At 46.4% G+C, this 24,838-nt stretch overlaps 2 protein-coding genes across 6 annotated transcripts; one reads left to right on the top strand and one right to left on the bottom strand.

The window, feature by feature from the left end:
* Positions 1–198: 198 nt before the first annotated feature.
* On the top strand, positions 199–5,102 carry actmap (actin maturation protease). 3 transcript variants are annotated; one of them, XM_018748542.2, is made up of 8 exons: positions 199–270; positions 376–442; positions 1,232–1,445; positions 2,935–3,003; positions 3,335–3,459; positions 3,565–3,694; positions 4,062–4,132; positions 4,243–5,099. In XM_018748542.2, exons 3-8 carry the CDS (start codon positions 1,261–1,263, stop codon positions 4,548–4,550), a joined length of 888 nt encoding a protein of 295 aa, XP_018604058.1. In that variant the 5' UTR covers positions 199–270; positions 376–442; positions 1,232–1,260; the 3' UTR covers positions 4,551–5,099. The 3 variants fall into 3 exon arrangements, with proteins under 3 accessions (XP_018604058.1, XP_018604059.1, XP_018604057.1); XM_018748543.2 differs by having other exon boundaries at positions 210–442; positions 1,235–1,445; positions 4,243–5,102; XM_018748541.2 differs by having other exon boundaries at positions 210–442.
* A 557-nt stretch (positions 5,103–5,659) lies between these two features.
* LOC108932170 (inositol-trisphosphate 3-kinase C-like) lies at positions 5,660–23,924 on the bottom strand. Of its 3 annotated transcripts, none has more exons than XM_029255400.1 (8): positions 23,590–23,924; positions 17,666–19,012; positions 10,686–10,785; positions 10,141–10,354; positions 9,800–10,004; positions 9,375–9,476; positions 9,193–9,264; positions 5,660–8,732 (listed from the first exon to the last, which is right to left on the bottom strand). In XM_029255400.1, exons 2-8 carry the CDS (start codon positions 18,758–18,760, stop codon positions 8,526–8,528), a joined length of 1,995 nt encoding a protein of 664 aa, XP_029111233.1. In that variant the 5' UTR covers positions 18,761–19,012; positions 23,590–23,924; the 3' UTR covers positions 5,660–8,525. The 3 variants fall into 3 exon arrangements, with proteins under 3 accessions (XP_029111233.1, XP_029111234.1, XP_029111235.1); XM_029255401.1 differs by having other exon boundaries at positions 17,678–19,012; positions 23,590–23,923; XM_029255402.1 differs by lacking the exons at positions 17,666–19,012; positions 23,590–23,924 and adding an exon at positions 13,102–13,591.
* Positions 23,925–24,838: the final 914 nt, after the last annotated feature.

The following is a 24,838-nucleotide window of genomic DNA, read 5'->3' as shown; positions in this document are numbered from 1 at the left end:
TAGTGGTCCTGAGTCAATATGTTGTGTTCATTCATTCATTCATTTATTCATTTGTAAAACGTATATATTATATACTGAAGTAGGTATAGAGCCACTTGAATTCTTACAGATTACGAACAATTTTATACAATCCACTTCACAAAATGGAAATATTTAAAAATGGACGGCGACACATCCGGCGTTACACAAATACTTGTCCGATTGGATGCCGTAACATCGGTGTCATCGGTTCTTCTTCCTTTTTATAAGGAATTATAAGAGAGGATTTAAGTATGATATCCGGCATAATTAGCTCGTAGCGAGTATTGGAATCTATGAAAATGTATGGCTGAATGGTAAAAGTTAATTTGTGATTATGTAAATGTGTTATCGAAGACAGATAACCTTATATGGAAAGGATACGAAGAGCCTGTGTTCGTTCGGTTTGGAAAGCGCGTCCAGGGTATGTGGAAACGTGGCTTTTCCTTTTAAACCCGCTTTTGCACACGTGTTTAAGACACGTTTTGTGGACAGTTTTACGCATATTTAGTCGGCTGGTTTTGCCCCTGCTCTTGTTACCTAAATAGTTTTCCAAGTGAAGACTAAGCTGGGCGCCTTGCTTGCATGCATTTCTATATGACTATATGATCATTTTAGGAGGGTTAAAACACACACAATGTCATATAAGATATGTGGGTTTTGCAGACACGGAGAGAGTGAGAAAGGAAGGAAATGATCTGCGGTCACGATGTTACGCTGCACCAGAAACTCCGCTTCTTCACCTTATGCCGCTTCCAACTCCCTACTATCTTTCGCTGTGTTTTAGTCCTTGTTACAGCCCCTTTTTTTAAAAAAAAAAAAAAAACAAACAACAAAACACCGCTTTACTTACGTTCAGTACACCCTCCTGTACCTTTCGGCACCTGAAGTTTTTCGTTTTGCTATGTCCCGAGGCTTCAGATCATTCTCATCTCTTTTACATTCTATCTGACACTTAACGCAACGTATAATAATGCCAAAGTTACAGTTATTTATCCGTTTATACAGCGGGGTAATTTTACTGGAGCAATTGAGGGTAAGTACCTTGCTCGAGGGTATTACACTTACAGCCGGACGTGTGGATCGAACCTGCAACCTTTGGATCCAAAGGCAGTAACGCTAACCACTATGCTACTTCTTGCCTCTCTCTCTTATTATAGTGTTTTGGTGATGTAATTTTAAACTGTAAGTGACTTTAAAAATGTCTCCCCAGCAGCCACAGTAGTTTGGAAACAGGAAGGAATGACAAGCGAGCATCCGGCATTGCTTCCACCTCCTCCTCCTCCTCCCTGTCCAGCTCTGGCATGGCCAGCGGCTCCTCTGTGGCCCAGCAAGAAGAAGCTGTACCAGGCCATCGCGGAAGGACGCTCCGCTGTAGAGGGAGACCACGAGGAGGCCCGCCTCGTGCTCGTTAAAAGAGAGAGCAGGTGAGGGTTCCACCTTCCGCGGAGGGTTTGCGCTGGTGTGTCAGCCCTTTAAAACCAAACAGCTTCAGGAATTTGAACAGCAGGGAGGCACGGCGGGTAGCGCTGGTGCCTCGCCCTTCTGGGCTCCGGGTCCGGATGAGGGTTCAAATGTGACTCGGCCTGTGTGGGGTTTGCCTGTCCCGCCCGTCTTTGCGAGGGCTTCCTCCCCACACTTTAGAGGCATGCGTTTCATGACTGTGAATGTCATGAAGGGATGTTTTGTGACTCTAACTTGCCTTTAGAGTGTGTGTGACATTTACATTTATTCATTCAGCAGACGCTTTTCTCCCAAGCGACGTACCTCTCAGCAAAACACAATTTGTGCATTACATTAGGAGAGAAGAGACATGGCTGCAGACATGTGCCTCTTAAGTAAACCTAGTTTGTTACTTTCCACTTGATTCAATGATGTTCATTGCTCGAGTAGGTGCATAAAGGTGCATAATTTTTTGGTATGTTGGCTCAAAATAAAAAATCAGTTGCAAATCGGGCTGTGTCATAAATACTCCTGCCAGAGGACTCAAAACGCCCAGGCGCATGAACGAGCCGCCCTGGCTCACTAGAGTAAGGGACTGCCACAAACCATCTAGTATAGCTCATATTTGCCAGAGGCTTTCTATATTGAACTTGTAACTAAAATATGGGGCAAAAGAAGTCAAAAAGGTGAATAGATAACTACACACATGCACTGACTAAAACTGCTTGTCCCAAGTGGGGTCCCGGTGAGCTGGAGCCTCACCCGGCAACAGAAGGCGTAAGGCTGGGGGGAGCAGACACACCCAGGACGGGACACCAGGCCGCCACAAGGCACCCCAAGCGGGACTTGAACCACACACCTACCAGAGAGCAGGACCTGGTCAAACCCACTGCATCACCACACCCCCTTTAGATAACTTCAATAAATATAAGTCATAAACAATGTACTTACATTTACATTTATTCACTTAGCAGACACTTTTCTCCAAAGCAACTTCCAATGAACTCTATGTAGTGTTACCAGCCCACACACCTTATTCACCGCACTGACTTAGACTGCTAGATACACTACTTACACTGGGTCACTAATTCATACATCAGTGAAACACACTCCCTCTGTGACACTCACACACTATGGGGGAACCTGAACAGCATGGCTTTGGAGTGTGGGGAGAAACCAGAGCACCCAGAGGAAACCCACGCAGACACGGGGAGAACATGCAAACTCCACACCGACTAAGCGCGGATCAAACCCACCTTCTCTCGCACCACCCCCCTCTTTATCATTGTGGTGATCAAGTGGCCATCCAGCAATGGAGAAACAGCAGACTCCCCCCCCCCCCCACCTGCAAACCATGCCCTGTACCTGTTTCATCCTCACCAAAAATTTCTCAAGTTGTCAGTGGCTACTTAAGACAAATATCCATAGGTTTGTGTCATTGTCTTGTGATTTAGTCAAGTATATTGATTGCAGTTTCAGGAAACACCTGCAGTGGGTGCTCTTCAACAAGTATGTCCCTTCCCTCATCCAGGATGGACCCCAGTAAGTCCTACAGAATCGTCCACAGTCCGTTTACCAAGTATATTGTGTGAAGACTGACGTAGTCACCCACTTTCATATTTTAGGATATAATTAGTACCAGTGATTATTTTTCCTAAACACTTGTTTGAACACATTATTCCTAAATGCTTTGTGTACCTGGTATGTGGTGCTACATCAGCTTGATTATTTTATCATTGTGAACCATTGAAAATAGTCAACATGCATATTAATTTTAAATTGTTATAGTGATAAAATATGAATATTAAAGACATCATCAGGCGTTGGTCATGATATTAATAGTAAAGTATGGATCTTGTGCCATGCTCCACAGGTGTGGCCTGGTTGCCTTGTGGATGGCAGCCCATCTGCTGCAATCCCCCACAGAGCTATCCATAGAGAGGATAGTGAAGGTAGCGAAGGAAAGAGGGTACACTGCTCAAGGGGAGATCTTCTCAGGTATTTTGTGACCTCTTTGGTTCCTGCCCGTGAGTACAGGACATTAATCAGAGGATAGCTTTCAATGTTTTAACTGTGAAGGCAAATGTGTTGGGTGTGTTGTAGCCCATGACATGGCTTTGCTGGCCGAGGAGATGTGTGGCTGCCGTGCGGAGCGACTGACAGGAGGTATGAGTGGGCCCAACTTTGGCCTCATCCTGAAACACCTTGCCAGCGGAAAGCCAGTTCTCATTCCGTATCTTTCATTTTACCTTTTTCATCACTTCTGTCCTATGGCCTTCCAAAGCGTGGCGCAAGAATACATGGAGTGTTGTGCTCCAGCATTTCAGCAAGCGTTACATTATCTTTCTTCCTTCTCATAGTGCCACAGACTGTGCATTCCCCAGAGCACAGCACAACACAGCCAGGTATCTTGCTCAGTGTGTCAAATAATTACTTTTTGCAGGATGTGCATGAATGGATACTGCACAGTACTGACAGCAGGTACAGGTACGAGCAGAAGAAAATATAAAAATCTGTGACAAAAAAGTACAATTCAAAATTCCGTGCTGCTCCTGGGTGCTGAAACCTTCCAGTTTCAGTCCTTGACGCCGGCTGCGCAGCTATGATGAAGACTTCAACCACGAGCCATGTCAGCGCCGTGGCCATAGAGCTCACTGGGCTGTGGCTTCAGGTACGAGTGCACCATAACACACTGTGTGAAGACTATTCTTTGTCATGTCTGATGGCCCTTACCGACCTGAATGGAATGTGGTATTTTCCCAACTTTGTTGGCTGTGAAAGGGATACTGCTGGCCCTGAAAGAGGGATGTCTGAATAAGGAGGAGTTCCAGCCAGATCCTGTGGTCCCCTGGCTCCTGTTGCCTGGTGACAGCCCTGCCTGCCCCATGGAGGGGATCCAGGATGCATTTGTTCTTGCAAAGCAGGGCAAGAGCCTACATTACCAGCTGTTGGGCTTGGAAAAGCTGGCACAGAGCAATGCTCAACTGAAGGAGATGGATCCCAAGCGTGCTGCAGATGGTTCTGTTTACATACTACCCCAAGGGGGGATGGAAGTGGGACTGGCAGGACAGGTGGTCCTCCTACACTGAGATGGCCTGAAGAAATGACATTTAAACTCCTACCTCTAGAACAGCTGCTCTGCTGCTTCCCAGGCTAAATTTTTGTTTACTCACCAAGATTGTTTCATAAGATAGTGGAGAGAAGCTAAAAAAGACTGAGGAGCAGGCAGGAAAGAGCACAGTCTGCTCTTATACAAAGGATGAGTTTGCTTGGTGTGAAAGAACTGAAATGGAAGTACAGCCAGTGCCTGCAGAAGTTCTGTGATCGTAGGTGGTGAAGCAGTGCAGGATCTCAGCCAGAGAGCAAACAGGAAGCCCTTTTTGAGTGCCTTAAGCTCTTGTCATGGGTATCTTCATGTATTGTGTGTTATGCAGCACATCTGATGCAATAGATAAAAATGGTGGCAAGGTTTTTTCTCTTTTTTACTAAATAAAAAAAAAAAAATGGAATGGCTCTTGCAGCTTGCTCATATCTTTCACTACTTAGCAATTAACCGTGGCTAAAACTTCCTTCCGACAGTACTACCAGAATTAAATGAAAGTTGTAACGTTCGCCCCTGTAAAAATTCACTGCAAAATAGAGAAAATTTATAGCAATTGTGTCAGTGCTGTACTTAGAATTGGACATATAATTAAGTAGCAAAGACCAAACTGTTTCCATCAAAATTTACTGGTGGAAGTGAAATTACAGTAACCAAAACTACCCTCTTAACTTGTCCAAATTCATTTTAAAGTCAGGAATATGAGTCTGCGCTCAACGTTACACTGATTGAAAGTTTGTTTGACTCTGAGAAGTGCACACACTGCAGACACTTCAGCTGAGGCAGTGCAGGGTGAAGGTCTCGTAACAACTTCACCTATTTTGAAATAAAACAGGACTGCCTTTAGGATTAGGACAATGACATGCCTCGACTCAGGAAGCACATGAACGTGAGAATGGAATGAGGGCCCTTAAAACAATGTTCTGGCTTTGGTTTTCGATTGCGACTTCAAGAGAAGAATTACTCTAGAGGTTTCTCATGTTACCAGGTTCCAAGGTAGAGTTGCTGCCAAAGAATTAAGGCGATGCTGTTTGATCCATTTAGCTCACAGATCCAGTTTATTGTATTGGCATTGTACAAACACACACACACACACACACACACACACACACACACACACTTGGTTTTGACCTGTTACCATCCAGTCCATCCATACTCACTGGGCCTGAAACAGTAAAGCAGATGGACAGAAACAAATCTGAACAAGCAGGGACCCCTCTGCATTCATCCCAGTGCACTTCCACACAGGATCTCTGTACGGTCCTGACAATTACACCTTAATGGTTGCAACAATAAAAACAGAGTGCAGGGAAAACAACAAAAAAAAAAAAATAATAATACACAGGACATGCTCAGTAAACATTTCAGCATAGACCCAGAGACTGGAACTTTGTGGAATGTTACACCACTGGACATGTACATAAAAACACCCTGCTTTCTAACACTCATTTGGGGAATGTGGAGGAAGACTAAGTCAGAATGTTGGCACACTGACATCTGAAGGTACACAGATCCGCTCCCCCTAATAAAAGGGCTACATCCGAAACAAAGAACGCACATGCCGCCTGTACCGGTTGGGTTGCTAATTTTAGTCCAGTTCTTTCAGTAAATACTTTAGGCAGTCACCAAGAACAATCCAGTAGCACATCTCTGTAGGGTTTTTTCCTTTTCTAAACAAAGCTCACAGCACAGAACAATACCTTAGGCTAGCATTTCCAGTTTCAGGTTTCGTGGCAAAACTCATTTTTCCTTCCTTAACAGAACTGTACAACAAATTTAAAAATTAAGGAAAAAGCCTCACACCCTTCCTCAAAGCCTGGAATATTGCCTCAGATGGTAAACTCATTTAATCATCTTAGATTTTTTTTAACCAAATTAATTTGGAGAAATGTAAACATGCGTACAGACAATAACATGGATGACAGCCGTCAATTAGAATTCACAGTAATGCATTTTGTTCAACTTAAGCAATAATGAAACAAGATACTGTCCTCACATTCACCATCGTTTACCGAGATGGTGAAAGAAAAAAACATGAGAAAACGAAACAAAGATTTTATGTCAATGGGGCCAGGAGTAAATATTCATTTTGTCATTACAACAATAGCTTAGAGGGGGGTCATTCGCAATGAGAACTGTGACAGACAGACTCACAACAATGGGAGGGAGGACTGCATGGATCTCTCTCATTATGGCTTAACAATCCCACAGATAGAAATAATGTAGTTAGATGGATCAATTTACACAAACTACTTAGCGCATGTTAAAACCTAGGATACAAAAAGAACAAATACTTTTGACAAAGCTATGATGTCACCACCACCACCACCACCCTAGGAACCCCCCTCACACAAAATCCTCAGCCTGCACTGCAATAGCGTCCTCAAATCTGTAATCTTCAATTTCACAATAGGCAATAATAAAAAATTATTAAAAAAGGAACCAGCCATGCATTTTTACTGCAAACAGAACTTCTGGCAAAGTAACTATCGCTGTATCATAGTTCTGCTGCAGTTGAGTTTAAAAGTAATTGCTCGATTTTTTAATGGTTCTGTGTCCTTGCAAACACCAGCCTTTCCCATTTATGAAAAGTGATATGACCTGCTTGCAGGGACAGTAACATCAAGGTCTTGAGGGAAGTGAAGGGGCGGCAAGAAGGGAAAAAAAAAAAAAAAAAAAAAAAGACAGGTTTGGAGAAGAGTTTTTAGTTCCGCAACCTCAAAAGAATCTTAGTGTAAATTATCGGGACAGGTGGGGGAAAAACCCATTTCTGCATCTCCCTGTTAGCGTGGCTGAGGCCAGCAATGCAAGATAAAAGCCACGCTGGGATGTATTCAGAGGGCACACACCCCCTCCCCATTGTCACTGTAGTCCATCCCATCCTAACAGGTCTGAGTCTGGAACCAAGCCCATTTTCCAGTGCATCACACAGCCCCTTGGTGGGGTGTAAATTTTTTTAAAAACAATTCCCGGCAATACAAAATACACCTTCTCATATAAACTCCCACAAAGAAGGGATAGAAAAGCACAACATATCTACAAACTAACTGAAATTGTTAAATAACAACTGGTATTTACAATAGAATAAAAACAATATATGAACCAGAAAATTATAAACTGTACAGCTTTTCCGGTGTCCTAGTGTTATGTAAAACTATCTAAAAAGGTAAAAGGTTAAATGATTCAAACTGAAATAAAACACTCTTTAAGGCAACTTCGATTTCTTCTGAGGAAAACTCTGGAAAATCCCTCGGCGGCGAAGTCCGCGTCTCCTTAATTAGCCTTGTAACAACCCCATCTTTAGTGAGCGCATTAACTTCTTGTCTGAACTTATACTGTGCATCACTTTGATTCAGCATTTGGGTCCAAATGTCACCTCATCTTTAGTGTTTTAACGTTTCTTTAATGATGTAGGGAATTTATCACCGGCCTAAGCAAAAGCAGGCCATGCCCCTGTTCTTTCACACCTTATTGGACTGTTTGGTGATGAGCTTTGATCGTGCAGCACGCATGCAGTCTTTTTGGTATAAATACGCGTCTCATCCGGGGACCTCAAAGCACTTTGTGACTTCCTCCCACAGGTAATATTCCGTGTTGCACTTTGGCTGAACCAGTAAAATATTTCACTTAACGAGCTGCAGGAATCTGCTTTTCTTCCACACTTCCCTCCCAAAAGGAGCAGTGGAACTCCTCGGCCCCTGTCACAACAGCAGGGGGAACCAGAGAGGCTCTAGCGCCACCCAGGCAAAGGAACCGTCAGTCAGTAATGTGCGCTCCATCTGGGACAATACTTAGTCTTAGCAACTTCTGCCTCATTCAGTTCTCATCCAGTTCTCATCCTCAAACAAAGACAGGAGAGAGGGCCTTCTGCCGGAGTCCACGGGCTTCTCCAGACACGTCGTCCTCTTTGCTTCAGGGTTAGGGTTCGACTCGCCGCCCAGCCCACTGTCTCCCTTGCTCCCCTTCAGGCGGCTGGCATCATGGCACTCATGATCTCAATGAGATTATCCAGTCCCCACAGGTAGCCGTCCTCACGGTTCCCCTCCACCCAGGGCGTGCGGTGGTCCAGCACGAGAGGGGGCGGCAGCGGCACCGTCTTGCCGAAGTCGATCATCCACACCCGCGCCTGCTCCGTCCTGTCGTGCACGAAGAGCAGGGAGCTACCGACCACCTGCGAGCACCAAAGTAATGCCAGAGTACAGGAATCAATAGCAACACCATGGCAACAGAAGGGGTGCTTTGTCTCAGACAATCACACTAAGCAGACCTCCAATGTCGTCACTGAAACCTGAGCTGTTGGCAGAACCTAGCAGATCAATATACTGCAGTCCATGTAAGGCCTACTGGCACTCAGCATATCTGAGCTAATGAGGTTATCAGCTGACTTGGTTACTGTTCACACTGGACATTGGCACATTCACATTTTCAAACCAGGCAACTTCATCTTGTCAATAATGTTTAATGTATAAATACTGCACTTCAGGTCTGTCTAAAATCCTAATGCTCTTTGATCCATTTAATGCACTGAAGTTGCCTGTGCTGAGTAAATTCTTAACGCTGACACCTGGAACAACAGCATCCTCATGAGGGCACGCACTGGTATGGAAAGGAAATGAGATCCAGGCTCTAACCTCATGTGTCCTGAAGAATTCGGACTGTTCCAGGACGGTGCGCAGCTCCTGCAGTCGCTGCAGGTAACTCTTCTGTGAGACAAAGACATGGACACCGTCACTATGAGAAAGTGAAACGTGGAGGCAAACTGGATCGGTCTGAATGCCGTCAACGCTTGAAAGAGTCCCCTGGAAACACGCACCAGGACTTTAGTGTTCCCTTCCACAAAGTCTTCCAGAGCCTGCATCACTTGTTCTCGGTGCTTCGTCTTCTTGAAGTTTGTGTTGCATGTGCCATCAGCTTTCTGCATGCGGAGAGAGAGCGGGGATTGTTCAGTTTCTCTCGATTTGTCGCACAGCAAAACAATGTTCAGTTACTCTTGAACAGCGTGGCCAGATCCCCACAGAGGGTAAAATACCATTACATTTGAAAGAAAACACTATCAGCTGATATAATACACCATCTTTACACTTTTTAATCAGTCGCTTGAATTTAAGTTACTGCAATTTTACAGGAGGATAAAAACTTCTTTCCTACATGGTACCATAGCAGAGCCACCCCTAGATCAGTAACTAGCAACCTTCAGATAAGGCTGTGTCCTTAACCTGTACACTACCCACTACTCACCTTGATGCCTTCGATGCGGAAACCCAGCGTGGCGGTGGAGCTGAGTGTCTCTCTCCACTGCATGTATCGAGGCTTCAGCACGGCCTGCTGCGCATGTTCCTCGGCAGTGGGGGCCTCGGGGTCCACGGCCACCATCTTCTCGTACATATCCTTGCGCAGCCGCGGCCGCTCCTGTGCCTTCACGAGCTCCTCCTCCAGGTACGTCCTGGGAAGGGTGAAGTCACGGGGTGGAGCAAGGGAGCGAAACAGCAAAACTGTGAATAAGAGCAATTACCACAATAAAAGCAGAAGTGCAATAAAACATCAGGAGCAGGAAGTAAAGAAAACTGTCCACCACTCACCGGCTGCCCATCTTGCAGTCCATGATGGACGGCGAGTCGAAGTCAGCCAGCAGGTCATCCATCAGGTTGTAGTCCTGTCCGTCCCGCTGTACTACACCGTAGTACCCAGGAACGAAGGGCCGCAGGGAGTCCTCCATAAGCTTCAGCAGACACTGCTGCTCACACTCGCAGTACTTCTTCAGGAGCTTTCCATAATCCCCTGCCTGGAAGTTCCCTGTGGGCAGAGAGGACGGATGCTGAGAAGAACATAACGTACAGGGAGCTGTACAGAGTGTGGGAGCGCAGGCATACAGACAGCTACCACACACACACACACACACACACACACACACGGAGGAACTGAAGTAGACTTGAGATTTACAGACATCTACACGTACATGAACAGCGTTTTTATATCACTGACATTTACCATTATTAAATGAAAAGGTATGTAGATATGAACAACAGTCTTAAGAAAATAGTGACAAAAACAAAACCACCTTCACAAAAGTTCTGCCATAACACACACACACACACACACACACACACACACACAGGGTCCTCACCTGCATGCCCAGCTAGCTGCACCCAGGGGTAGGACTTCTTCAAGGAGACAACGAACGGATTGCAGTGGACCATGGTCTTCAACTTCCTCCACGGTTTAGTCTGCCAGGGAGAATAAGTGACGGATATAGTCTACTTAGATCTTCACAAATTAAAAGTGCACACACACTAGTATGAACCTTGAGCTGATTCCAGAAACACTCCCTGCTCTGCATTTCAGAGTACACGGTGAACTCAGGGTTCCATCTGTCCCCACCCCTCCGGTGCACATGCGCACGCACACACATACCAGCTTACATATTAGCGCACTACCTTCACTATATCCCCCCCCAACCAAAACCACAACCCCCTGTGTCAACAGTTGGATTTCAGGCACAAAAGGTTCAATATGCGACATCCCATTTATCCGGACCGGCTCGGGAAACTCTGTTCCCAAACAGGTCACCATGGCAGCAGCCCAAAAGCTTGAGCACAGAGGCTGAGATTGCACAAAAAGCCTGAGCCCGGTGGTCATGTCTCCAGAAAACATTTACCAGCACAGTCCCGTTTTCACAAAGCAGAGAAAGGGGACTTCCTGATCCTCAGCCAAGACACAGAAATGGGCTCATGTGCAGCGTGGTCACATGAGGAGGTCAAAAAGAGCCTGGCCCACCCAGAAAGACACCTCTCAGCGCAAAAGAGACTTTACAGAGGGGAAAAAATAGGCAAAATTGTCAGAGAAATAAGGCAGAGACTGTGGCGGCCAAGAGCAAGGCGGACTTTGGCTCCGTTCCCCTCCATGTGTCCAAGATGGTGTTGTGGCTTCCAGTGGGGACCCAGATATGAGGACAGCAAAGCTGACGGAAACAATACGGAAAGGCTCCACGGAAATGCTGATTCAGACAGAGCGGCTATGTTTTTCACCAAAATAAGGGGTGTTTGGAGATAAAACAGCAGAGGGCCGGATGCTGGCCTAGGTCACGGAGGGAAAGCGCGCCCGCGTACTGACGGAGGCCACGAGGCAGGTGCACCTGGCTTCATGGAGCTCAGGTGTCACAGTGGGGTGAGGTCACAGAGACCTGGAGCAGAGAAGAGCAGGTGAAGGAAGAGGGCCGTGCGTACGCACGATACGTACGCTCGCTAAACGTATTGGTTGCAGCAGAGAAGGGAAGATTATCAGAAGACAAAAAGACAAAGATGTGCTGCTGCGATGCAAATGAGGGATAATGAGGGCAAATACCAGGCATATATGCAGATCCAACATCTTCTTGCAAGAAACGTCTTATGACACCTCACAGGCAGGTTTTTTTTCCCAGTAGTAAAAATAGTTGACTATTTCCATCTTTCGCGTAGGCATTTGGCAATTTTCTCTGCATCGGGCAGACAGGGCCAAACTCCAGCTCTCCAGCACTTTGGCAAAGCCTTTTTTAAAAAAAAAAAAAAAATTTCTGTCAAATATTTTGAGTTCATTCTAGGGTCCACCTGATCACTTGTTAAATACTGCGTCACGTTTCACTGCACTAACTGCACCATCCCCACCCCCTCAGTCTAACTTCAGCCCTGAGGTAACGCCTTATCCTCCCTCAGCTGAGCAAGGGTTCCCCGGTAAACCTGGCGCTAATACCACCCCCGGGGAGGTAATCCAGGTACAGTAATCAGCTAAAAGCAAGAGTCACCCAGCTAAAGGGATTTTGTGAGGCCTGTGGAAAGAAAAAGAGAAAAAAAAAAAAAAAAAAAAAAGATTTGGTTACAGTGACATCTAAAACAAAAAACTCCCCTCTAGAGACCTAGTGGGATTCGAACACACAGCTTCGGACCTGCGCTCGTGTAGGTTCATTTACATTTATTCACTTATCTGATGCTTTTCTCCAAATTTTCACAATTTTACTGGAGCAATTTCAAGGTACGTACCTTTCTCAAGGCTTCTACAGCCGGAGGTGCGATTCAAAGCTGCAACCTTTGGGTCCAAAGGCAGCAGCTCTAACTACTACACTACCAACTGTCCCTAGGTGTAGGTGTCTTTTCACCTGACTGAAAACACACAATGAAGGAGCCAAAGTCTAGATAGACGCTCTCTAAACGGTAGCATGCATACACACGTCCGAATGAAAGTATAGGAAAACATTGCAATGCCAGGTGTCGAAATACACTGCGAGTTACAGTTTGCTGCTATGCGGTCATCAATGTGCAGCTGCACCCAAACACACCAGCTGGAGAACGATGGACCAAACACAGTCCCAGCCCGATACATTCGCTCTGCTCTCATCCGACGAGACTCTTAAATACGTGCATCCGCGCGCAACGTCCCGAGGGGCACTCGAACACGCTTCCTCCCTACGTGCAGACGCACACAAAAACACAAACGCCACCAGCTCCGCACAATAGCACGCCGTACAGCAGCTGAAGTTCCCGATAGTGGGGGGGGGTCGAGAGCCCTACCTGGGAGACGGAGCAGTAGTGCAGCAGCAGACAGGCTCCGGCACACACGCCGAGGGACAGCGAGAGGCCGCGCGATCGCAGCCAGCCCCACGCGCAGCGCGCCAGGGGCTCCAAGTGAACCGAATCCAACATCAACCGGCGTTTTCTACTTCCTGGGCAGCCAGCTGACGTGCACGCGCCGGTCCGCTCGCCCTCCTGAGCGACCAGCATCCACTAACTGCTCTAACTGTGCGTCCACTGGGCTCCCATCCTCTTAATGGGCTGTCTGCCTGTATCTTCAGTTAATTTCAGCTCGCTGGTTGATATAACTGTCTCTCAGGCGTCAGCCTGAGCTGCTGTCCAGCAGTATCGCCTACAGGGCTCCTTCACATCCTCTCTTGCTCTGCATTACGCTCCATTTCGCAGGAGCGTCCAAGCATGGATGGTCCCTAACCACCACACTCCCCCGTGTTGTCTGAGCTGCTGGCTCGTCCTCTCTCTCTTACTCTCTCTCTCTCTCTTACTCTCTCTCTCTCTCTTACTCTCTCTCACACACTCTACCATCCACCCACCCTCTTGTCTTTCTCACAGACTCATCTCCCTGTGAGCCTCAACAACCAGCACCAATTTGCCCAGCACAGGAGGATGGAAATCTCAGTGGAGAGGGGGCAGGGGGGATGACACACGGGGTTGTCAGCCCCCCCAAACGTGTCACAACCCCACTTGTTCTAGCCGTGTCTGACAAATAATGCTGAATTTTGAAAACGAAGAGAACGCATTACATCACCCTTGTTTTGCACTCTACATCTGTTCTTCCATGTGCCCCAGAGTCACTTGGCACCCCCTGTGGCAGTTCTTAATGAATGCCGTTCTGCCTAGCCCTGCCTCGGGGGACAAACCAGTTGGACGAGCGCGACATCCCTCGGAAGGGACGGGGGGAGCACGGAGCGGAGAGCTCAAGCACGGCTCCCGTTCTCTCCAAATTCCCCCTAGAAAGGCCCTTAGTGGGGTGTCTCTCTCACCTCTGCACATCTCCTGGCCTTGTTCCGCTCGATTTCACGTAAATGCCCTTTCCTCTCACACACCCGGCAGGCCTCTGCTCCCTTTATTTTGCAAGAGAGCCAGAAGTGCTTAAACTTACACGGCACTCTTACAGCATGTCCATCACGACAGCCTTATCTGTCTCGCACTCGGTTCGATTTCCTTCCCGTTTAGGTGAAACTTTTTGAAAGCAGAGCCAGTGCTGCGCTCTGCGTTTGAGCGCCGAGCGGTTAAAGCTCATACAAAGAACAGGAGTACGGGAGGAGAGCTGCGAGAGAGCGCCCAAAAACAAAAAAAAAAAAAAAAGTGCGCCATATAAGGCAACAGCGTCACCTAGCAACAGAATCACCTTCAGCCCAATTTTCCATTACACGACTCGAGCCGCGAATGTTGCGCGTGGCGGCGTACATATGGTGTCAATGCGGTCACGGGCGGATTGCTCCTTTTTGAGCTTTTCCATTCAACAAACCTCACGTCCACATTAAGAACGCACTTGAGGGCTCGCATGAGTAATGCAGGCCGTCGTACTAAAGTATAAAGGCTGCAGAGTGCTGATAATGCATTCATGTGATAAAGACAGACAAGCGAGGGCCAGGAGGGAGTGTGCGAGGGGGCTGTGCGAGACAGAGTGGGAATATGAGAGAACGACGGGGAGGAAGAGTGAAGAGAACAAGAGAGACATCTCTGTCCTGCTGAGCTGGACACAACTGTAGGACACTCATTCTCTCCACAAACTGACTCATGTCAGATCGCAGCACACAACACAAACAATAGAAGTGTTGGAACGCTGACTTGCACAACTGGGGGGGGGGGAGACCTTTTCCGCTCATAACCTGTACTTTACACGCCATGAAAATCAAACGCTGTTCAACACTGTATTTTCTGCACATCTCATAGAAAAATACAGCATCGCTTTGGAGAAAAGCACCTGCTAAATGAATAAATGTAAACATGACACAGGATACAAACAAATATTTACCTAATGAGGCTGGCATAGGAAATCTGTACAGGTACAAACCTGCGTGTGTGTGTGTGTTTCTGAGAAAGAGAGTGCCTGAGTAAGTGTAATGTAACAGTGAGCGGATGCAGTGACAGGCAGCCTGTCACACTCCTGGTGGTGACAGCACTTCCCGCCAACAGGCCCCGTACAGGAAATGCGCACTTTGATGGGTCTAATTTAGGAACGGCAGCCTGCTCTTCCAGGTCTTCACATTCCTTGCATTTCTCAGCTGGGCGGCACTGCGTGAACCCACAGCCATTCGCCGTTAGACATCCATGGAAAGTATGAGGTTTGAAAATTGGCAACTGATCCAGGCTGCTTCATCAGTTTGCCATCAGCAAGGAGTTTTTAGGTTTTTACGTGTACGTGCATTTCCCAAGAGTGCTTCGCTTAGGTTACAAAACTAGAAGTGTAGCTTCTTTAATTTTTGTTCATTCTGGAGGTCAAAGCGATGACGTACAGAAGAGCGCGCCTGGCAGAAACTGCTGGGACTTTCAGAAACATTCAAGATGAACCTCGATGAAAAAGCGTCAATCAGCTGTAGGAAATAACAGAGCGAGCGACTTACAAGAAGCCTGGTTGCTGTGTGCGTGGAGCACCGAGGAATGTGATGACTTAACGCAGGAAAAGGCCCAGCAAGGCGGCTGAGGATGGAAAATGGGCCGTGAGGACAGCGGAGGAAGACGAACACCGCAGGAGGCTGAAGGAGATGCCAGGGAAGCGAGATGGGAAGAGGAGGAGGCCTAGAAGGACAGTGCTGCCTGGGGCACAAGAAACTGCATCCAACAGTTCACAGAGTCACACTCTTCCTTGCGATTCGAGCTGATGTGTTTTCTCCAAAGAAACCCAAAATATTAATCTACTTACATTTATTTGCCTATTTATACAGATGGGTACTATTTACTGCAACAATTAAGATAGGTACCTTGTTCAAGGACACTAACAGGAAGTGTGACTTGAACCTGCGATCTCCAAAGCCAAGTCATCACGCTCTAAGCACTACGGTACCTACTGCCCCTGCGTCATCTGAGTGTTGGGGGGGGGGGGGGGCGCAAGTTCAAACTCAAAATTCATTTCTGGCAGCATGTCAGGACACCATGGCAAGAATCCTAACCCTGGAACCCAACACACTGGTCTGACTGAGGTTAAGGCCTTCACATAGCCTTACAAACACTCCACCCACCCGCCCACACACGCCCGCCCGCACACGCCCTCAGAAGACACAACCTGCACCTGATACACACTGCAGTGAAATCACACACAGAGCAAGAGTTAATGCACCACACTGCACTCTCATACATCCATAGACCTAGTTATTTCATTACTGCACACCATGATGAAGAGCACTATAGCAAGGACTCGAACCAGTAGGACACGAGTGCCTTAGAAGTGCCTATCTAAAGTGGCAGATCATACAAAGACGAGTGCAGTCAGTGTGCGAGTGGAATGGCGAGGACTGTCCTATACGCTCTGTGGGCGTTCAAACTACGTCAAAGCCATGTTGAGCCAACACATGACAAAAGAGCGGGAGCATGCAGATGAGTTTCCGAACAAAAGGGTCGGGATCCTCAGTCCCTGACCGTAAACCCGGCTGCTTCTGAGGCGCGCAAAAAAACAGAGGCGTCCATGAAGTGGCGCTGAATCACAGCTATTCTGGACAAGAATCCTCTTGTTCAGCCCCTCCCGCTTGCCAATGTTCTGAAGGAGCAGCACCACAGCCAAAGAGCTTCAGACCAGCATATGGCCAGCAGGTGGCGCAACACTTAAGAACATTGATTTAGCAGGCTTCCCCCCCTTTTTAAAAGCAACTTACAATGATTAACATGCAACATTCAGCTAACACACACACACACACACACACACACTTTCTGAACTGCTTGTCCCATAGGGGGTCGCGGGGAGCCGGAGCCTAACCCGGCAACTCAGGGCGTAAGGCCGGAGGGGGAGAGGACACACCCAGGACGGGACGCCAGTCCATCGCAAGGCACCCCAAGCGGGACTCAAACCCCAGACCCACCAGAGAGCAGGACCCGGTCCAACCCACTGCGCCACCGCAACCCCACTCATTCAGCTAACACCTTTACCCAAAGTGACATATGCTAGACGCACTTCAGCGAATCACTCATCTACACACCCAAAGAATGTAACACATTACACACAGACGCACACGGGGCAAAAGCAACGGCGCTTCACTTGGAACACATCACATGTCTTTGGACTGTGGGAGGAAACACACAGGAACATGGGAATAACATGTACATGATTCCCCCACAGACTGAGCAGCAGGGATTGAACCCACATCCTGTGGCACCATCCAGGCGCTGGGAGACAATGGCACTATTCACTGTTACCATGGTTCCCTAATTTCTAACATGAAGGTTGTTGGATCAAACTGCACTCCTTGGCCTGGTAGCACCCAGGACCCACGTGTGTTAAATAATACTGTAATAATGAGGGAAACACACACACACACACACACAAAAAACCCCCCACGTGTCATGACATGATTCATTTGTAAGAAAGAAGATTAGGCCGCGCACTCACTGACTGACTCACCCCGTGCGGCTCCTCCTGGCCACCGCTCGGCTCCGCGTCGCTGCCCGTGAAATCGTCCTCGGACTCCTCGAAGGACGATGCGGAGGACAGGCCGGCCGAAGACGAGTTCGACAGCTTCCTGAGCAGCAGCGAGGCCACCGGGGAGCAGCCGCAGCCGCTGTCCGAGCACGGCGACTCGTCGTCCGGCTGCGCCGCGAGGGAGAACCCGCCGTCGCCCGGAACGGAGGCCCGCGGTCCTGCAGGCGTCTCCGTGCGCCCGGAGCCGGGGTCCGGAGTCACGATGAGCCGGGGGATGGTGCCGGGGAAGCTGAGAGAACCCGGGAGCGCGAAGAGCCCTTGCGTGGACGGAGACGAGCGGCTTCCCAGCTCGACGGGGGAACTGTTACTCCTCTCGCCCGGGCGGTGTGTCCTGGGGCTGCCCGGAGGACCTTTAGTCATCTGATCACGGCCTGGATGATGATGATGATGATGATGATGATCCGAAGAGCAAAGCGCGCTCTTCTCCCCGATGCTCCCGATCTGCTCTTCCTTTTCCCCCGGATGAAGGACGACTACCCCCTGTGGTCCAGACAGTCGCCCCCCCGACTGGGGGCTCCAGCGCTCCACCCTATCCTCTCCTCCGAAGTCATTTCCCATTGCCTGTCTTTCCATGGTTCGGACCGCAGCGCTCCTGTCATGGTCCTCGCCCTGCGCGTCACCGTGATGGCCGATACTATAGAGCAGCACGCGGGATTCAAAGCGCGTCCCATCCAACGCGTCCCCGCCGACACATCTGTCCGCAAAGCCGCTTGCCACTGCCACTGCCACGATAGGGTTTTCTGTAATGGTGAGCTCCGCCTGTCCGATGGGCGGCTTCTCCTGCCCCGTCGAACCCGACTCCGGTGCGGGTACCTCCCAGTTCTTCTCCACTAGCCTCGGCAGCTCCTTGTCTTTAACCACGTTCCGGTCGAACCGGTCATCCCTCCGATCGTTGTTCGTTATTCTGCGGAATCTCATTCGCCTCGCTACTGTGTGCGCCGATTTCCCTTTCGCCCGAACTGACACTATGGTGGAATAGGATGAAACAGAGGAGGATTGGCCCATCCTGCTCGCCGTACCAACGGCCACGCCTTAAAGAGGCGGATCGAAGGTTAGGCCGCGCCCCTTAAATCTGTTATTACTGAAGAAGTTCTTTAAGAGAGCAGTGCGTCCTTTAAAGCGAACCCGCAACCACGTGACGCACCTCAGCGTTACCGCAGTTCTTTTACACTCGGTGTTTACTGCTTTATTCCGAGGTATAGTTTTAACAGCCGAATCGTAAACTGTGGTTTAAAGTCCTTTAACTGTGGACAGGCCCTGAAAAATAAAAAGAAAATCTTGCATTACACTCTTAATTTTAGAAACAATTTAGTTTTGAATAAACATTCACTGTTTTCTGGAGTATGTTGTTGGTGTATGTGGTAAATATTCATTTTGCTACAAATATGTATTCATTTATTTGTAACTATATTACAGTTACAATAACTAAAAAATTAACTTAAAGAAATATAAATTTATATCTCGTTATGGACAGAATACCACAAATGCCATCATTTTCAGTTTCCCTGGCTTGAGTACAGCAATTTTTTTGTTAAAACAAGGAAAAAAAAAAAACCAAAATGTAAAGAACCACTCTACATTTACACAGTGGAACATTTTTCGTATTCTCATATACCTACATGTTTCAACATTCTCAAAACATACGTGTTTTTAAATACCGGATATCATGTAAAAAGACTTTGTAGCTCAAAATATACTGGTACCTCAACTTACAAATAGAGTGGGGACTAGAAGACTGTTAGAAACTGATTTTAGTCACACTTAACACTCATTTTTACCTCAAAATAACACTACACAAAAACTTCACTTCCACATTGCTCAGTATAAGCCTCAAAAAATATAGTAAATCAATAAATACTCTATACTCCACAACGGCTAGACACAGGTCTTGTTTCCTCCGCTATAACCGGGTATTTTACATGTGAAAAACATGGAATTTAAAGAGTAAATAAACCTTAAAACCTTTGCATCAACCCGCAATCTGACCGTTCACACCTCCAAGCGCCAGTGTTCATGCGCCTGTAACTTACGTATTTTTGCTGCCCTCTTGTGTTTGAACAAAAAAATGCGTTCCTGTAACTACAAGAGAAGCATTCCTGTAGTGCTAAAGATGGAAATTACAGTATATTCTGATCTAGTTGTAAAAAATAGTTTTGACCCAGCCTTATTAGTAAAATTCACAATATGTGGAGGGACACCCCCAGCGCACAGAGAGTGAAGTGACAGGCACATGTGCACACCCCCGCGCCTTTGTGTAAACCCACACCCAAGCAGCACGCTCCAGGTTTTGCCACCACTGCAGTGGCACCCACGCAGCTGAGAACAACTGCGGCGACAAAGGTGCACCGCATACAGAGCTTTTTACAGTGTTTGCCTATTGTCCCTCCTCCCCCCTCCATCTCCTCCGCCTCCTCCTCTTCCTCCTTCATCTTGTGTCCCTGCTCCTACCACTCCACCTCTGTGCATTTCCATTACCCTTGCTGGTGCTGCAGAGAAAGTAGGCCATGGGGAAAGATGATGCTCAAATGTGGCAGGGATGTGGGTTTGTGAGAAGCAACTGCAGAACTTACAGTCGAGGTGTCAAAGCTGTCATAGAATCTTGTACAACAAAACCATCTGCTCTCTATGTAAACAGCCTTTCTGGAGAGATATTATTCATTATGATCATATTTCTACACAGCAGTAATGAGTTTTTTATTGCAAAACATGGATGGTTGCATCACTTCTTCCTTCGTGCTTTACAAAAAAAAAAAAATGCATCACCACCAACTTCAAAACTGTTTAAACACGTTGAAATCTTAAGATAGACATAAATACAGTAAATACTATGCTTTAGCTGTAACAGCAAGTCATCAACCAAATTTAGCATATTTATAATTTGAACACATACAAAATTGCTGTAGTGAGTGTTGAGCAACAGGAAGTTAGTGACAAGTGGAAAATTGGGAAAGAATAACTAATTCTGACTTGCTCTTGCATGCAACAGCATGAGAGACAGAGCAATTTGCTGATGCCAGAACTGCACCCTCACAGCTGAACATTAATCACAGTACACAGGAGTCATTTTTAGGATGATCATACACTGTAAATCTTCTATTCTCCACATGTGCTTGCTATATATATATATATAGCAAGTGCATGTGGAGAATAGGCTATGGACCTTGGATGTGGTCCTGAGTCACCTTCCTTATCGGGAGCCTTTTGTCACCCATTTCATTCTACAGAACTCAAGGTTCACGCCCTACTGCCACTGTGACTCTAGTTAGATAAGCAGTCAGGAAAATGGATGGATGGATGGATCAAAGTCTGCTGCAGTGCCCTAGGATTCAAATACCAGCATTACATAAAAATCCAGTTTTAACATGCTACTGTAGGCTACTAAACATTGAATTCATACATAGTCATAGTTCTAGCCTCCAGCCAAAAAACAAACTCACTGACTTGCTATCCACAACCGCTCATCCTAAAGTAGTATCACAGCACTCCAGATCCTGTCCCAGAAGCACTGGGCCCGAACAGTCGGTTGTGTATAAAACAGTGTGCATGTGGGAGTATCTATATACTGTTTGGTGGTGCATTTCAACTATGATTTATGGTGTCTGTGCATGATTTCTGGGTTTGTGCAGTTGGAAAGTTTTGCTTGAAGTAAAGAAGAAGCCTGTGACAGATCTGAGTGGTAATGGTGGTGACCGTGACACAGTGTGGTAGAAAATAATGTTTAAAAAACAGGAAATTCACTCCCTCCAAAAAGATCTCACCTGAAACATAACTAAAAAACACACACACACACACACACACACACACACACACACACACACACACACACACACATTTTCAGAACATGCCTCAGTTAACTTATACCAGTTTATGTACCATATTCAATAAATACTCAAATTCTATATTCAAAGAAGAAAAATGTTAAATTGCTGCAACAGAAAGGCCTGTGTTATATCAAACGCAATCATGCTTAACCCTGTGAATACCCTTACAAGTAGTGAGATGGGTTCAGACATCTGAAATGTAACATACCGGAGCATGGTGGAACCCATGCCAGCTCCCACAATCACTCAGAGACACAACCGATGAACAGTTCAGTTTATTAGTGCCATGATTCCAGGAAGCAAACACAGCTGATACTATGGCTAACTATTCAAATATTTAAACAAGTAGGGCTACATGGTTTCCTGCAGATGAGACTGCTTAGGATGGCATAATGCACTGATTCCAGTATGAAGGGAGAAGAGTGAATGTTAAAATATATCCATTCATACAAGAAAACATCCAAACCAGCAAGATCAGCTGGATAGCCTCATCTGAACTGTCATTTTTTTATGTACTTTGCAGAGTACTTGATCATTGTAAGACATAAAAATCCTGCAACGTATGAAAACGCACAAGCATTTTGTTAGGATAAACTTGGAAATTCCATCTGCGTTAAAAATAGATGTTTTTTTTTGCTTAATTTTTGGAAAAGCTGAGCTGTTTTGTCATGTGGATTTCACTGTGACACATCCTCTCCCATGACAACGTTTCAGTGCCGTACCTGACCGAGCTCTCTGAGAATTAAATTAATAACAGGGCCATGAGGTCCCCCACATGGCAAAAACTGAAGGCTTTTAGTCATTCCCTCTACACAGTCACTAAAATGGAAAAAGGTTGGTTTCTTCCACCATGCATTTATACCTCTCGCCCTTATCCTCAGTCGCCCTCAGATCAACACTATCAGCACTACAGCGAGCTGTTTGCTTGTGGTTTCTCTCTGGAGTCCTGATGGGAATGATGAAATCAGACCTTTTCAGATTAAATCAACCACTGACAATAACACTGCGAGATATTCTGCATCGAGTCAATAAACAGCACATGTTTAGCGCGGACCCTTTCCCAAAATGTGGAGCCGCCACCACTATGGCAATGAGGATGACAGTGAAGCAGAAGGGAGAGCCAAACACCTGGGCAGCACTTCACCGGGTTCGGTGAAATAAGGACAAGTGTGCGGTACAGTTACACAGTACAGTACAAGCCAAAGCTTTGGAAACCATCATGTACTACATCTCAAAAATTAGACCCTCAATAAAAACTAACATTTATTACTTTAGCAGACACTTTTCTCCAGAGCATCTTATAATTATTTACCCATTATACAGATGGGTAATTTTACTGGAGCAATTAGGGTAAGTACCTTGCTCACAGATGCTAAAGCTGGAGGTGAGATTCGAACCTGCGACTTTGAGTCCAAAGGCAGCAGCTCCAACTATTATTACACTAACAGCTTGTCTCATTAAATTTAAAACACACACCATGGATGGAAAACGTGTGGACGGTACTGCTCATGACAAGCTGTCGCTCCATGTTTTATATCTTTGGCGACTCGCAACACTCTGGAGGAAAGCAAAATTAAATTTTATTTAAGCTAGAATAGTGGTGTAACTATTCTCCGGCAGCTATTACTGTACGAGATGTGTACCTTTCAGCGGGATTATAATCATCGTATTTCAGTAAGAAATATTTTTTTCATCACGCCCCTACGTGCTGTCTAGAGTTCGTGACTACTACTGGCATCTTTTTTACCCTAACTGTATTTTTTTTTTAAAAAAAACAGCTTCACATCACAGATATGTGAGCCTCGGTGACAGACAGCACACACTTACTTGTCTTAAGTTAAGTTACACTACTTTGCAGGAGGAAGGCGTGAACAGCGAAACAACCGCACACTGACTGACTGAGTTGACACAAACAACAAGTGAAGAAAAAGAAAGAAAACTTTTTTTTTTAGACAAAATTCGTCAACACATGTCAAGAAAAGTAAGTCCTTTTTTCTTTTTTTTTTTTTTTACCTTTCACTTTGCTTTCTCCTTTTTTTCGCCGCTTTGAGGCGCGCATTCAGTCCTCGCTGAAGAGAAGGTGGGTAACTGCGGGGACAGAGACATTTAACGACGTTCGGCCAACAGGAAACCCGTTTGTTCCGCCGCGGACTGGATTTACTTCTGTCTCGTTCGTAACCCCGTGCCGCCGCCGCGCTCGCGCGCACCGAACACGCGGGAGGGAGTTCGCGCGCCGGTTTCCGTCAGCGCCCTTTCAGGCAAACGTGACTCACCCGTTACCGCTCTCTCTTTCTGTGTTTGGTGTTTGTGTCTCTCTCTCTGTCTCTCTCTCTCTCTCTCTCTCTGTCTGCGCGCGTGTGTGTGTCGCAATGTGAACGCATAACGACGGGCTTCGCTGTAGTTTAGCGCGTCACAACCCAAAGAACATGATGAGGAAACTTTTCTGGTTGTACTTTTTGCCTGGGAATCAACATTTCCACTATTTGCGTCACTGCTTCACCCTTGAGGTTAATAGTAAAAACATCTAATCTCGGTGTATATAACACCGAAGCTGCTGCATAATCGACTCGAGTTCAGGACAGTTGTTATTCTTCACCGGTGACTTACGTGGGTAAAATAATATAAGAACAGGTGTTTTCCCTTGTTAACACCCCGCTCCATTACGAGAATGAATGATCCGCCTATTAATTAATTCCTCAGAATTAGCAATATTAATATAAAAGCTCAAACAGTGACGTCAGATCGGTCGTTTTCCACACTAAGCATGATAAACAATGAATGCATAACCTTTTCTGCTTTCCTTTATTTACACTTATGCAATTTTCTTAAGATGGGAAGATGAGAAATGTAATGAATCTACACCTCACAAGAAGAAGAACCCCCTTCCTCACCTCCTTGGTCCAGACCACTCCTTTTTAGTAAAAGAAGAGGGGTCTAGCTGCAAGCCAGGTTTTTAAAAGCTTACTAAATCTCAAGTACAGCTTTCAGGAAATTAAGACATGAAATACTTGCTTCAGAGGACATTTGCTTGTGTATACAGTTATTTATGAAATGGGGAAAAAACATCCACAAAGGTACAGTAACTGAACAATTTCATGTCACAGTTTATTTCAAAGTGTTGCTTTAGAACCAGTGTATTTTTACTTTTGCCTGCAATATAAAGACATGGATGGGATAGGGAAATCAGAAATATGACTCTTGTAGCTTAAGGTTGAACCTCAGTAGCGTGGCACATCCTTCAGTGCACAACATGTTCATGACC

The sequence above is a fragment of the Scleropages formosus genome, chromosome 10 (assembly GCF_900964775.1).
Source record: "Scleropages formosus chromosome 10, fSclFor1.1, whole genome shotgun sequence".
NCBI classification, from domain to species: domain Eukaryota; kingdom Metazoa; phylum Chordata; class Actinopteri; order Osteoglossiformes; family Osteoglossidae; genus Scleropages; species Scleropages formosus.
The sequence above is the reverse complement of the archived record's forward strand: the minus strand, read 5'-3'. Positions and strand labels throughout refer to the sequence as shown.